Below are 14,092 nucleotides of genomic sequence, written 5' to 3' on the forward strand. Positions count from 1 at the left end.
TCAGAAAACTATAAAGTACTCATGGAAGAAACTGAGGAAGACACAAAGAAATGGAAAAACGTTCCGTGCTCATGGATTGGAAGAACAACTATGGTGAAAATGTCTATGCTACCTAAGCAATCTACACATTTAATGCAATCCCTATCAAAATACCACCAACTTTTTTCAAAGAAATGGAAGACATAATCCTAAAATTTATATGGAACCAAAAAAGATCCTGAATAACCAGAGGAATGTTGAAAACCAAAGCAGGCGGCATCACAATTCCAGACTTCAAACTCTATTACAAAGCTGTCATCATCAAGACAGTATGGTACTGGCACAAAAACAGACACATAGATCAATGGAACAGAATAGAGAGCCCAGAAATGGACCCTCAACTCTAAGGTCAACTAATCTTGGACAAAGCAGGAAAGAACGGCCAGTGGAACAAAGACAGCCTCTTCAACAAATGGTGTCGGAAAAATTGGACAGCCACAAGCAGAAGAATGAAACTGGACCATTTCCTGACACCACACACAAAAACAGACTCCAAATGGATGAAAGACCTCAATGTGATCAAGGAATCCATCAAAATCCCTGAGGAGAACACGGGCAGCAACCTCTTCGACCTCAGCCGCAGCAACTTCTTCTTAGAAACATCGCCAAAGGCAAGGGAAGCAAGGGCGAAAATGAACTATTGGGACTTCATCAAGATCAAAAGCTTTTGCACAGCAAAGGAAACAGTCAACAAAATCAAAAGACAACTGACAGAATGGGAGAAGATATTTGCAAATGACGTATCAGGTAAAGGGCTAGTATCCAAAATCTAGATAGAACTCATCAAACTCAACACCCAAAGAACAAAGAATCCAATCAAGAAATGGGCAGAAGACATGAACAGACATTTCTGCAAAGAAGACATCCAGATGGCCAACGGACACATGAAAAAGTGCTCCACATCACTCGGCATCAGGGAAATACAAATCAAAACCACAGTGAGATACCACCTCACACCAGTCAGAATAGCTAAAATTAACAAGTCAGGAAATGACAGATGGTGGTGAGGATGTGGAGAAAGGGGAACCCTCCTACACTGTTGGTGGGAATGCAAGCTGGTGCAGCCACTCTGGAAAACACTATGGAGGTTCCTATAAAGTTGAAAATAGAGCTACCCTACGACCCAGCAATCTCGCTACTGGGTATTTACCCTAAAGATACAAATGTAGTGATCCCAAAGGGCAGGTGCACCTGATTGTTTATAGCAGCAATGTCCACAAACCACAATAGCCAAACTATGGAAGGAACCTAGATGTCCATCAACAGACGAATGGATAAAGAGGATGTGGTGTATATATACACACAATGGAATACTATGCAGCCATGAAAAAAAGCCCCAAATCCTGTTATTTGCAACAACTTGGATGGGACTAGAGGGTATTAAGCTGAGTGAAATAAGTCAATCAGAGGAAGACAATTATCACATGATCTCTCTGATATGAGGAATTTGAGAGGCAGGGCAGGGGGCCGTCAGGGGTTTGGGAGGGAAAAAAATTTAACAAGATGGGATTGGGAGGGAGACAAACCATTAAACACTCTTAATTTCAGAAAGCAAAGCGAAGGTTGCTGGGGGGTGGGGGAGGGAGGGATAGGAGGTCTGGGTGACGGACATTGGGGAGGGTATGTGCTATGGTGAGTGCTGTGAATTGTGTAAGACTGATGATTCACAGACCTGTACCCCTGGGGCTAATGATACATTATATGTTAGTAAAATAAAAAGAAGTCAGAGAAAGATGAATACCATATGATCCCACTCATAGGTAGATTTTAAGGCACCAAAAAAACGAGCTAAGGAGAAAGAAACAAAGCAAGAAACAGACCCTTAACTAGAGAGAACACCTGAGGGTTACCAGAGGGGAGGTGGGAGGGATGGGGGAAGTTGGTGATGGGGATGAAGGACAGTGTTCATCTGAAAAGCACTGAGAGATGTACAGAATTATTGAATGGCTGTATTGTACACCTGAAACTAACGTAACACTGGATGGTAACTATTCTGCCATTAAAATAAAAACCTTAATTAACTTCTGAACACACCAAAATTCAGCAATCCCGGTAAATATCCTGATGCAGTATTAGAAAAACTCAAAGTTAATGCCCCCCAAAAATCCACGATGAACAAAATACCAAAACTTAAATAAAGACAGGATCCATGTTTGATCCATGATGGGTAAGAAGGACACTGTTTCCAACCCATTTTGACAATTATTTTCTGAGACACGGATTCTCCCAGTGGGTTTGGTCTTGGGCCCAGCAGCCTCAGGGAGCAGGTCAGAAATGCTCACAGGCCCCAACACAGGTTACAAAATCAGAAACTCTGGGGATGGCACCCACAGATCGACACTCCATCAGTCCCTCCAGGGGAGAAGATCACCATGGTACACAACAGACAGGCATGAAGAGCAGTGTGCGTAGAAAATGTATTTCACGCTAACTTCTCAAAGACAACATTCACTGAGTCTTTGCTAGGACGCTAGCCCAATGCTAAGCTCCTTGCGCGCTGGGGGAGGGGGATTTAATACCTGGCTTTTATAGAGAAGGAAAGTAACCTCGAGCAGGGTTACCTACCTGGCCTGAGGTTGCCCAGCAAGGACACGGGAGACCAAGGAATGGAATCCAGATCTGCGGGGCTGGAAAATCTGTTTTGTTAGCCCCTAGGGAACCGGCAACGTAGGTGGCAAAGGGCAGAGAAGCAGAGGAAGCAAAGGCTTGGGCTTACCCTCTGACTCGGACTCCTCCTCCTCCTCCTCCTCCTCCTCTTCATTGCTGTCGTCCTCACTCTCTTCCTCTTTGGCGATTTTCTGCCGAGCGCTCTTAAACACGGACTGTAAGACGATCGAGTCTTCGTAGATCTAGAGGGTCATAGTGGTACCAGTTACAAACCACAAGCTGAGGACCCAAGATCCTCCTGACTGCTTTGTGATGGGTGAGTCTATTAGAAACAGTGGCAGTTTTCATGCCTGCAGGAAGCCCAACAGGAAAACACTGAACTCAAACACTGACACACGGATTCTTCTGGGAAAAAAGCCCATTAATGGTTGAAATAATTTGTGTGTGTGTGTGTGTGTGTGTGTGTGTGTGCGCGCGCGCCCATGTGCATGGGTATAAATATTTAGGAAAGGGTAGGCTTCTGTAAGATAGCCTCTCATTTTTGATAACAAAGAGAGTGTTTTAAAAACTGCATTTCTTGGGCACCTGGGTGGCTCAGTGGGTTAAAGCCTCTGCCTTCGGCTCAGATCATGATCCCGGGGTCCTGGGATCAAACCCCAAGTTGGGGTCTCTGCTCGGTGGGGAGCCTGCTTCCCCCCAACTCTCTCTGTCTGCCTCTCTGCCCGTTTGTGATCTCTATCAAATAAATGAATAAAATCTTAAAAAAAAAAAAAAAAACCAAAACACTGCATTTCTTATTTGAGCTGTTCTATCCAAAACTGTGGTAAAGTGACCTCCTTAAACAAGCAAAAGCCCTAATAAAATGGAGGCTCATCTTTATCATCCGTTTATCAGCACGGGGTGTTACTACTCCAGTCAATACTTCCCTTTTAGTGTCTGCACACACCTGAGCACAGCCCTGCAGAGTTGCCAAGATCTGAAGCTCCAAAATGGTCCCTTCTCTCAAAAAATTAAAAACAGAAGTGCCACGTGATCCCACCATCCCGCCTCTGGGTATACACCCAAAAGTGCCGAGCGCAAGGTTGCAAAGGGAGATTTGCACACCTGTGTCTCTGAAGGGCCAAGAGTGCAAGCAAACCCAGGGTCCACTGGATGCAGGAACAAAATGCAGTATATACGGAAAATGAATTCTTCAGCCTTAAAAAAGGAGAAGTCCTTCCACCTGATACCACAAGGTTGAACCTTGAGGACTGGATGCTGAGTAACAGAAGCCAGTCACAAGACGACAAATACAGTCTTTGCTTCTGTGAGGTATCTGAGGTAGTCAAATTCACAGGTTCCCAGGGACCAGAGCAGGGAGCTGGGGGGGTGGGGAAGGGAGGGGTCAATGGGAGGTGTTTCATGGGTAGAGAGTTTCAGCTCTATCAGATGAAAGCTTTCTGGAAATCTGTTGGGCAATAAAGAGAACATAATACTGAACTGTACCCTTAAAAATGGTGAAGAGGGGGGCACCTGGGTGGCTCAGTGGGTTAAAGCCTCTGCCTTCGGCTCAGGTCATGGTCTCAGGGTCCTGGGATCGAGCCCCGCATCGGGCTCTCTGCTCAGTGGAGAGCCTGCTTCCTCCTCTCTCTCTCTGCCTGCCTCTCTGCCTACATGTGATCTCTGTCTGTCAAATAAATAAATAAAATCTTAAAAAAAAAATGGTGAAGAGGACATTTTAGGTGTTTCAACAAATAAAGATCCATGGACAACAATGACCCTGGCTGTAGAACAGAGTCCTTTATTGTAAAGAGGAGCCACAAGCTCATGAAGGTGACGGGACACCCTGGAGTGAGCACCACAGGACAGATTGCAAAGGGAACAGAGAGGGTAGGGAGGGGTCCTGGGATGGGGCCGTGGGGGCAGAATCTGCCAGAAGTGAGAATTCAGCTGGATAGGAACATGTAAGGGGGATTCCATCAGGGCTGAGAAAGGAGGGGGCTTTCTAGGGAAGGAAACCAAGTGTATGCATCTGGCATTGTGCCAAGGTCAATTTCTGGCCATGACCGTGGATTGTGTTGGGCAAGATGTTGCTGTCTGGCGGCCACATAAGAAGTACGCGGGTTCTCTCTGTCCTCTTGCTTGTACCAACACATAGATCCAGGGAAGCAAGTGGTCACGGGCCCAATGTGATTAGACCACGAACTGTTCAGGGGGAGAAGCAGCAGGAAAAGGAGGCTACGGCACGAGAGTAGGGTATGACTTTGGAAACCAGCCTATGGAGACGAAATTCATCCTGGACCCTGATAGCACACAGTGGGTAGTACACAGGAGGGCCAAGAAGGCTGTGAGAGAGAGAGAGAGAGAGAGAGAGCGCGCAACTAGTCCCCAGGATGGAGAAGGAAGCCAGTCAAGAAGCCACTTGTGACTCTACTTCATGTGTGAGACAGGGTGTGGGCAGACAGGGAGGCTGCGGTATGGGACGGGGTCTGGAGGCCTAGCACCATGCTGCCACGGTAGGGTAGAGGACACCACCGTGAACCCGGAAATGTACCGTCTTTTCAGAAAAGGTCCATGCAAGGATTCTCGTGTTCTCCAGTTTCACGACTGGAATGGCCACAAGGACAGAAAAGGCAAGATCCAGAGAGAAGCCTAAGGAACTTATTGCTGGTTTGACACGGACACCGGGCAGCAGACACACGGACCTCTCCTTCCTTCCCCATGATACAAGGGCATTGGGCTGGAAAGACAGGCAGGAAAAAAGGGGCACCTACACAAGGGAAGTGGAACTGAGGTGTCATTAAAGTGAGAGGCTCCTCCCCTAGTTATTCTCATTGACTTGAGTGTCACTTGCTCATACACAGCAGACAAGAGTTCTTGATGCAGTCGGCTTGATAAGCATTTTCTGTAAGCAATTAGAGACAGTGGTTCTTTTTTCTCTAGGTTTTTTTTTTTCCCCTTACATCACAGCAGTTTCACTTCTTTTTTTTCCTCTTAAATCACAGTAGTTTCACTCCCTGATGCAAGGTTGCGGTCAGAAAAATGAAGGTGAATATAATCAAACACACAGTCTTGACAAAAGCAGAAACTGTACCTCTAGCCTTTAAGCATTGCACTAAGTGATTTCCTGGAATTCCTCCTCTAATTAGAAGCCAAGCCTTGAAGGGAAGCACAAGCAGGAACTAGCACATCTATGGTACAAAGAGGTTAGCCTTAATCTCAAAGTGCCAAAGCCTCAATTTACTTACATACTAGCTTAGGATGTATGTTTTTACTTCTCATTTTTGATTCCACCCGGGGGGAGCAGCAATGATTCAACAGCAGAAAAATGAAATCTATCACTTAAAAGCACAGGAGCACAGGTAAGGTTCCACATTTTTCAGAAAACTGAAGACGTACCTGGGATCCTTCCAAGTTGAAGGTCTGAGCGTTGTGGCAGAGAAGCATGACGTCTTTCTCCAGGTCACCCAGGCTCCGGTACTTGTGATTACGAATTCTTTCCTAAAGCAAATTTCGGATAAAAGAGAGGAAAAAAGAGGAAGGGGGAAAAAAAAAAGAGCAAACAATCATTGCTTCGTCCAAGAAAAAGCCCGATTTGATTTTCCCTTTGTCTTCACAGCAGACAGCCCTGCTGGGGATGTGGGAGTGAACAACTCCAGGGGGCGCCAGTCAGAGAGACCACCCTCCCACGGGGGTCCCTTCTTGTAAGGGGGAAGGAGCAGCACAGGATGGGACACAAAAACAGCAAAAGGGTGGGGGAGGAGTCTGAAACGTCTTAAATAAAATGCAACATAATACAGCAGGAGCTCTCCACGCAATTCAACAAAATACACGGGAAGGCCCAAGGATGTCTCCGCCATTTTGGTGACAAGCCCTAGAGTGGGGGCGGGGGGGCTTACGGGGGCACTGTCCATGGTGCTCAGATAAGGGCGCCACTGCCCAGTTCTCAATGTTGGCATTTCAAGGGCTTCACCCTTCTTTTTTATAAAGTGCGTAAACAAAATATCTACCTTTATTTTTTTGAAATCCACCGGCTTCCTAATTAATTCATAATATTCTGGCAATTCTTTCCTTGAAGGTAACTGAATGAAGACTTCACTGAGCTGCCGCCCTGAACTGTAGGGTGGGAGAGACAAACAGACACAGATCCGATCATATGCGACCGAGGAAAGAGTTTGAGTCAGAAAATGCCCAAAAAGCAAACAGCACCCCGTGCCTGTGGACATGGGGGCCCTTTAAATCAAGAAAAATCCCACGACCGTACTGGAGGTGCGTGCTCCTTGAGCTCACTCCAGAAGCACATTAAAATGCCATTAGATCCCCACTTCTGTCACACACAGGACATAGCAGGTCCACTGTGAGTTCCTCCTTCAGAGTGAACACAGCTCTGCTTTTTGATAGAAATCTTCAAAATGTCCTATTCAACCAACAATTCCATTTTTAAATGAATATAATTGAATTGGTTTAAAAAAAAAAAAAAGTCCATAATGGCTTTATTTCCATACTCCTTTGTCTCAAACTCCCTGTCTACTTAGAGCATAGTATGTTAGAATATACTCCGGAAACTCAGATGAAAAGCCTTTGTGTGTCTTTCTTTTCTGTCTTATTCCTTTCAGAGTATTTTACACACTGTGAATCACGTATACCTTTATTAGTATTTGCCAGAGGAACCCCTTCTGATCGCCTAACTGCACTCATGTGTGCACGGAGCCCCTTGGGCAGGAAAAACCTGACCTCTGTAGCAAGCGTGGATGCCTCGCATGTCTGGGATGCGTGTGGTACCCTCCCTCAAATCCATGGTCGCTTTATTTGAAAGCAAATTTAATAGCAACAAATGCTTCACAATTTATAACTTTGAAAACCAGTCTCTAATGCACCGTGAGCTTTTAACATCACTTATAGCACTGGAAGCAGGCACAACGGTTACAGGAACAAAGATAATTTCGGTTCAAGAGTCTAACGTCTGACTCGGACTCTCCAGATCAATGGGGCCGCTTGTGAGGCAGGCTGGAGTTATTTTTCACAAAAATCTCGCTTCCCTTACGAGGCAGTCTCTACTTCCTTTGTGAAGGCAGACCTACCAAATAAAATAAACATACATCACTGCCATGTAAATTCCAGAAGGTTGAGTCCAGGAGTGCGCAAGCACGCTAGAAGCCATGGCGAAGGATAAGGGACAATATGCTCTTTTAATCCATGGTCCCAGTTGTATAATTAAAAAATATTCATAATGACAGTTATCATAAAAAAGGCATGCGCAGTAACTCAAGCGGTTGCTTAGCAACCAGTGGGGGAAATGCTGAAGAGCATAGGGGCCTGCATAAATTAACCGAAAATCCTCTGTCAAAGGAATGGGCGAGTTTTTCTGTTATGCTGGGTCTCGGCTTTATTTTTTTAAGACATATAGGAGCCTCACGAATATGAAAATCAGGGGCACACACGAGGGGCTGAAAAACACTACAATTTACGAGGGAATTGGATTTTCAGGTTATCGTGGGAAGAACCAAGGAGGGCCTCCCACCCTACAGCCACCCCTACCCCCGTTCTCCCGGCTGACACATGCGTTTGTACGTCCATCCATTATACCAGAGACTATGTGACAAACATGCTGGTTTATTTACTGTCACCTTCACTATAGGCCCACAATTTCTGGATGGTCTCTTTCCGTCCCATTCTGAGATTTATATACACAAACGTTTTACCTGTTTGAAAAGGAGTCTCTGAAAGGCAATTTATAGGTATCAGTTTTTCTATTGCTATCCGTGTCTTCTCCACAATCAGGAAGTCAGACCCCTTTGTAATCTTGGACTGAACACCTGACCCTCAGTGACATCTTTACGCTGTCATTTTGTACATTGCCAACAGATGGTGTCATTTTTCTATTGACGGATTACAAGGACATCTGTGCTCTGTACACCTGTGATGGACAGACTCTCAGTTTCAACTGTACTACTAGTGACATGAGAAATAAGCCGTTTGCACCAAGAATGGTGATAAAGCACTTTCGAATTGGGGGGTTGGTGGTGGGGGGCGGGGGACAACATGGCCAAAACAATCTTGGTCTGATGTCCCTGCCCTTAGTCGGGTTGTGGGAATTCTAGACCCTGTGACAAGACAGGTTGAGAATTATCTGTGCTCATAAAGGAGAGAGCTGAACGTTCTGGGACTCAGAAAATAAGACAAAATTTTGATACTGTTTAAAAAGTTAAGGTTCACTTGACTCCTTATTCCTGTCCTACTTCCTATCTCCTGTCTCCCTGAGGACAGAGTTACGGGGCAAACACAAGACCCGGAAGCTACTGGAAAAAGACCTCTTGTGGTTTGTTGGTGCCATCATCACATAGTCACCTCAGTCTGGCTTTCAAGGCCCTCTTATGCTCATTCCCCGCAAACCCAGTCTGTACGGAGGACCTGACTCTTCTCGCCAGGACAGCCTCTTTCTCCTGTGCCGTGAAGACCGTGGTCAACCTCCACTTGGTACTCATCCCAGTCTTCATGCCTCCAACCATACTTCAAGAAGCCATTCTCCATGAAAATGGGAAGAAATTCTTACTATCAAACTAACCCTTGGTACCTCCCCCCTGCCCACAACTTAATTCTTCTATGTACATGCTTTTTTTTCTTTTTTCTTCTGCTCTTTTCCAAAGAGGGTGGGAACATCTTATATGCGGACAAAAGCGTCCCCCTCCCTGTTGGAGTAGTGGTTCTGATGACCAGCTTGGGCAGGAATGTCAGGAGGACAACCAGCTTTCTGTGACCTATAGAATGCCATGAGGTAGGGGCGTCTGGGTGGCTCAGTTGGTTAAGCGTCTGCCTTCAGCTCATGTCATGACCCCAGGGTCCTGGGATCGAGCCCCAGGTCGGGCTCCTGTTCAGTGGGGAGTCTGCTTCTCCCCCTCCCCACCTCCTGCCCGCAACTTGTGTATGTTCTTTCCCTCAAAGCAAGCGAGCAAGCATCAAGTTAGCAGGACAACTTGCTGACAGATCACTACAGTAATTTATTTTTTTCCTACATTAAAGGTTAAAAAAAAAATTAAAAAGGAAGTGAAAAAGCCTGAAAGAGTTTTGAATTCTTGGCATTTTTCAAACTTACGCTGAGTAAAGTTTTTTTCAATATACCTTTTCAATGCCTTTTTTTTTTTTTTTTTTTTTTTTTTTTGCGCTGCTGGAAAGTTTTTTTTTTTTTTTTTTTAAAGTCCAGAACAATAGACTAATTGTACGATGGTTTGCAGAAGGTGTTCTGTTTCTGTTGAAATGCTTACCCCCGCCCCCAACTCCAGGTATTTTTCCATTATGTCATTTTGTACAATTTAAGGCCTAGAAGTAGAAACTGTTCACTGGAAGAGTGCACTTCCCATGACAGAAAGGATACCCACTCCCCTCCACGGAAGAAAGGATTCCACTGATGGTCCATGACTTCAGATCTGTTTCATACAGTGATCGATCGCCAAAGAGGAAACGTGGGCTTGATAGGAACAGCCTGGGAGGAGGGAAGGAGTGTAATCTAAAATCTAAAATAACCCTGTGCACCTTCCGAGAGTTTCCAGGTGCTGGCGGGCCAGCAGCCCAGGGGTTTCCCCCGCACAGAGGTGAATGGGCACAGGAACATATGGCCCCAGTGTCAGGGTGTATGAGACAGAAGGGCTCCCGTGCTACTGTGGGCACGTGGTTTGGAATACGCCACTGTGGACTGCATGGATGGTGCCGCATACACATGGGTACACACGCACACGCATGAGGTTTCCTCCGCTCGGCTTCACTTGGGAACCCACTTCTCTCCCTTACTTCCGCAAACCAAAGGATGCAACTTTCATGTCTGTACTCCTGGGATTCTAAAATGATGACTGCGTACACAATGAACACGACATAAACCTCATTTTTCCCTCTAATTCCATTTTAGGCACGGCAGAAGACGGGAAATACACGCTAAGAGACCTAGTCCTTTAAAATGCTTGCTATTCTGCCTTCCCTATGAACCCAAACCAAGAAGATAAGGTATTAGCTGAAAAGTTTTTTGGGTTTTGTTTCTGGGCTTTTTTTTTTTTTTTTTTTTCTGTCTTATGGTTTTCTTTTTACCTGCCTAGGCTGATCTGTTGACAAGCATGGATAATGGAGACTCCTGAAAAAAGAGAATTTAGCTAACACTGAAATTGCCGCACGTTTACACTTATTAACTAAACAAAACCTATCTCGCCACCATAAAAAAAGAAAAACAATGTCACGATTTAGAATACCCACTTGGAAGGATTTCACCAAAACAACAAAAAAGTTACTACCATCTTAAAGGAGTCAAACACAGGAAAATCTTTCTGGACGAAAACTTTAAAAATCTGGGTTGACATGGAGGGCAGCAGGTAAAAGTAAGCCACTGCTTTTCAGGGTCCGATTCCCGTGCACCGGAAACGCACCGCAAACGCGGCGGCGCCCACTTCCCCTGAGAGCCCCCAGAGACCCGGGCCAGGCCGGCAACAGGTGTGAGGAGCACCTGCCCTCCGTGTTCACGACTGCGATCTCTCCCCTGGGTCTTCCTGAGTGCGGACCGGTAATCCCTAACAAGCTTGGAGATCGGAAGAATACGGGAGGTTACGGCAGAACAGAACACAGTGCGGGCAGACGTGCTTTTGGCCGTGGGAAGTGGGTAAGCATCACCCCGGGGGGCGTGTCAGGACTGCAGAGACAGGAAGCGCCCGAGGTAGCAACAGAAATCAGGTCACATGAGGTGGAGGCAAGGTGAGCGCCCTGGCGTCAGCAGTCGACAGAAGGCTCCCCCAGCTCAGTGAGATAGGCAGCGAGGCTTCATGGAGCGTCTTAGATACAGGGGTGCCCGGCTGCGCGCCTCTGGTTTTGGTGATCTTCCCTAGGCCGATCATACACGTATGTAACATAAGCCTGTCCATACAAAGGACACAGACGTACACACACGACGTGCCTCACAGCGGTATTGAGAATAGCTAATGCAAACCAGCCGGGACGCTTGCTGGGGAAAGGACGACAGGACGCTAGAGGGTCTGAAATGATGCATTTGAAGAGGACGCCTTGAGGAAGGGAGAAAGCCTTGTTGGGACCTTCGGTAAAAATAAATCAATATAAGAACACAGGGTGTCCGATTGTAAATATAGTCCAACTGCAACTAGGTTTTTAAAAAGTCACCAACTAAGGACCACAAGGAGATACGCCAGAGCATACATAAACATTCCCAACAACGTACTCGGACTCAACAGGATGAAGATTTACACGCTAATGTAATTTGGAACCGTATCATTATCCGTAAGTAAAGTCGATCTCACACACTTCTCCTGGGTTACCTTCTTTGACAACATGCTGTAAGTCAAAAACCTCATCTAATTTTTTCCAGGGAAATGCTATATCTGAGGGGTATATGACCACCTTTTATTTATATCACCATAAACAGCACATTTCACCTACTGGCACCTTTTAATTCTTCTATAATAAAGCCAAATAAATAGTAGAAGAGAATAATAGTAGAACTTTGTAGAGATTAACTTAGTAGAAGTAGTAAACTACTAAGTAGAACTTAGTAGAAGTTAACTTAATAGAACTTTGTAGAAGAAGAATAGGAGAAGAGAATAATCGCATACGATTTATCATGTATCACAACCCTCGGAATCTACTATACTGTTAAAAGTTCCCATTTATTTCTTCAGGTTTCTCTCCCTGAACTTTCTTCTACAAATCAAAGGTGCTCGGCAGGACATGGGATTCCGAGAATATGATTTCTTTGCTTAGACAAGCATTTTGAGGAAGCTTGGAGATGTAGTACCTATCACTTGACTCAGAAATACTGACCCTGGATGTCTGGTTGCTTCCCCTCTTTTGCTCACTTGACATTTCCTAAGAGCAGGTAGAAGTATCGCATCCTAACCACTCACCTGTCCAGCTGTGACCTTGGACAGCTGCTTCACCTGTTTATGTCATGTCCTCTGAAAGAGTGGGACAGGGCCCAAAGAATGTCTTCCTTTCAAAAGGCAAGGACCCACCTTCCCCTGAGTATTTTATCCTTGGATCTGACGGTGTGTGTCTCTGCTTTGCAATAGTAAAAAACTCTTCAAAGCCTTTGGCCCAACTCAAAAGCATAAAACTCTCGCAGGCAAGCAAAATCAAATGCTCCCCACCTGAGCCTCAAGTCCCACACATCACTTTGCCAGATGGGTGGGCTACCAGGGGCACCGGAGGGCTGCTCTAAGTAAGTGGCTGTTCTAGCAAATTCCTAAGGAAGGTATAGGACGTGTGATTCTACGCGAGGAAGCAGAGTCCCGCCCACCCCCCCCCCGTGAATATACAAGAACATACATGCCCAGGAACTGCCGTCTTCCAGAGCAATCCATTTTTTATTACAATGCTCGTAGAATGGCTTTCAAGACAGTTTTATCAGCCTGTAAGAAACTCTGCCTTGTTACTCCTGTTGAGGCTCCTCCCTCAGAGAGCGGTCACGGACGCTGGTACTGGCCTGAAGCTTGGAGAGGCAGACACACTGCCCTTCCGGGCCAGATGGACCCTAGAAGCCTCCGGAGGCCTTCTGCACCTTGCAAGACAGACAGGCTAGGTTTATCTGTGGGCTGCCCACCTGCTTTGTGTGGGGATAACCGACCAAGCCTCGTAAACGGAGTGCCAAGTGGCCAGAAGTCCAAGCCGCCTCTTTGACTAAACATGCCACAAGTAGCAGTATTTGTCAGGAAGGAAAAACAAAGTTCTGAAATCCACATTTCCCCAAGCAAATTCTCCCTGGGCAAAATGCAGCTCCTGCATTCCAGTTTGGCCTCTCCCAAAGTGTGCTCCAAGGAACACAAGCTTAATCAATTTTCAATGGGTTTCCCTGGGAAAAGGGGGTTTTGCTGGTCGAAGGCGTTTGGGATACACTAGGTGGAAAGAAGCCCAATAGGGGACTTTTGGTCAGACTTCTTGAAGCCTCTCACTGCACCAGGGGGTCTCCAAGAAGCTATGGGACAGAAGTTTGAGGACCCTAGTCCAGGGATCACCATTTCAGACAATGCAGGAGGCTACAACCTCACCAAGCTACAGCTACGTACGAGGAGGCTGAGCCCCAATATCCAATGCAGGAAGCAAGGCTGTTCACCTCCAAGTGTGTCCGAGTTCATGACAACGTCTCTCGCATCTAATTAGAGCTACTATATGCCAAAGGGCTTGGGCCCTAGATCCACAGTCCCAGCCTCCCTCCCCTATCTGAAGAGAGAACTATGTCTGGTGCCAACATCGCTAAAAATAATTCCGTCTGAACGAGCTTCTTGGCTGGTCCTGAAGGGACAGTCAATACTAGCAACACAATCACTACATCAAGGGCCGTTTATAGCCACGGAGAGAAATCGGATTTTCCGGGAGGGAGGATGCCGGGCAGGGAAGCTGTGCACGCACACTCTCCCCTTGTGGGACCCACACACGCCACCCGTCCCTCCCCCCACATTCCTGTGGGCAGCACAATATCCACCTA

General features: G+C 46.2%; 1 protein-coding gene across 8 annotated transcripts in view; it reads right to left on the reverse strand.

The window, feature by feature from the left end:
- Nucleotides 1-14,092, reverse strand: part of SMARCA2 (SWI/SNF related, matrix associated, actin dependent regulator of chromatin, subfamily a, member 2) — a 181,196-nt gene that overhangs the window by 22,367 nt on the left and 144,737 nt on the right. For all 8 annotated transcript variants that reach the window (XM_047701031.1, XM_047701024.1, XM_047701029.1 and 5 more), the window contains 3 exons: nucleotides 6,636-6,741; nucleotides 6,025-6,126; nucleotides 2,756-2,888 (listed from right to left, as the gene is read on the reverse strand). In XM_047701031.1, coding sequence (XP_047556987.1) covers nucleotides 2,756-2,888; nucleotides 6,025-6,126; nucleotides 6,636-6,741 — 341 coding nt within the window. The remainder of the gene's footprint in view (nucleotides 1-2,755; nucleotides 2,889-6,024; nucleotides 6,127-6,635; nucleotides 6,742-14,092) is intronic.

Source organism: Lutra lutra, chromosome 13 (genome assembly GCF_902655055.1).
Source record: "Lutra lutra chromosome 13, mLutLut1.2, whole genome shotgun sequence".
In the NCBI taxonomy this organism is placed as follows: domain Eukaryota; kingdom Metazoa; phylum Chordata; class Mammalia; order Carnivora; family Mustelidae; genus Lutra; species Lutra lutra.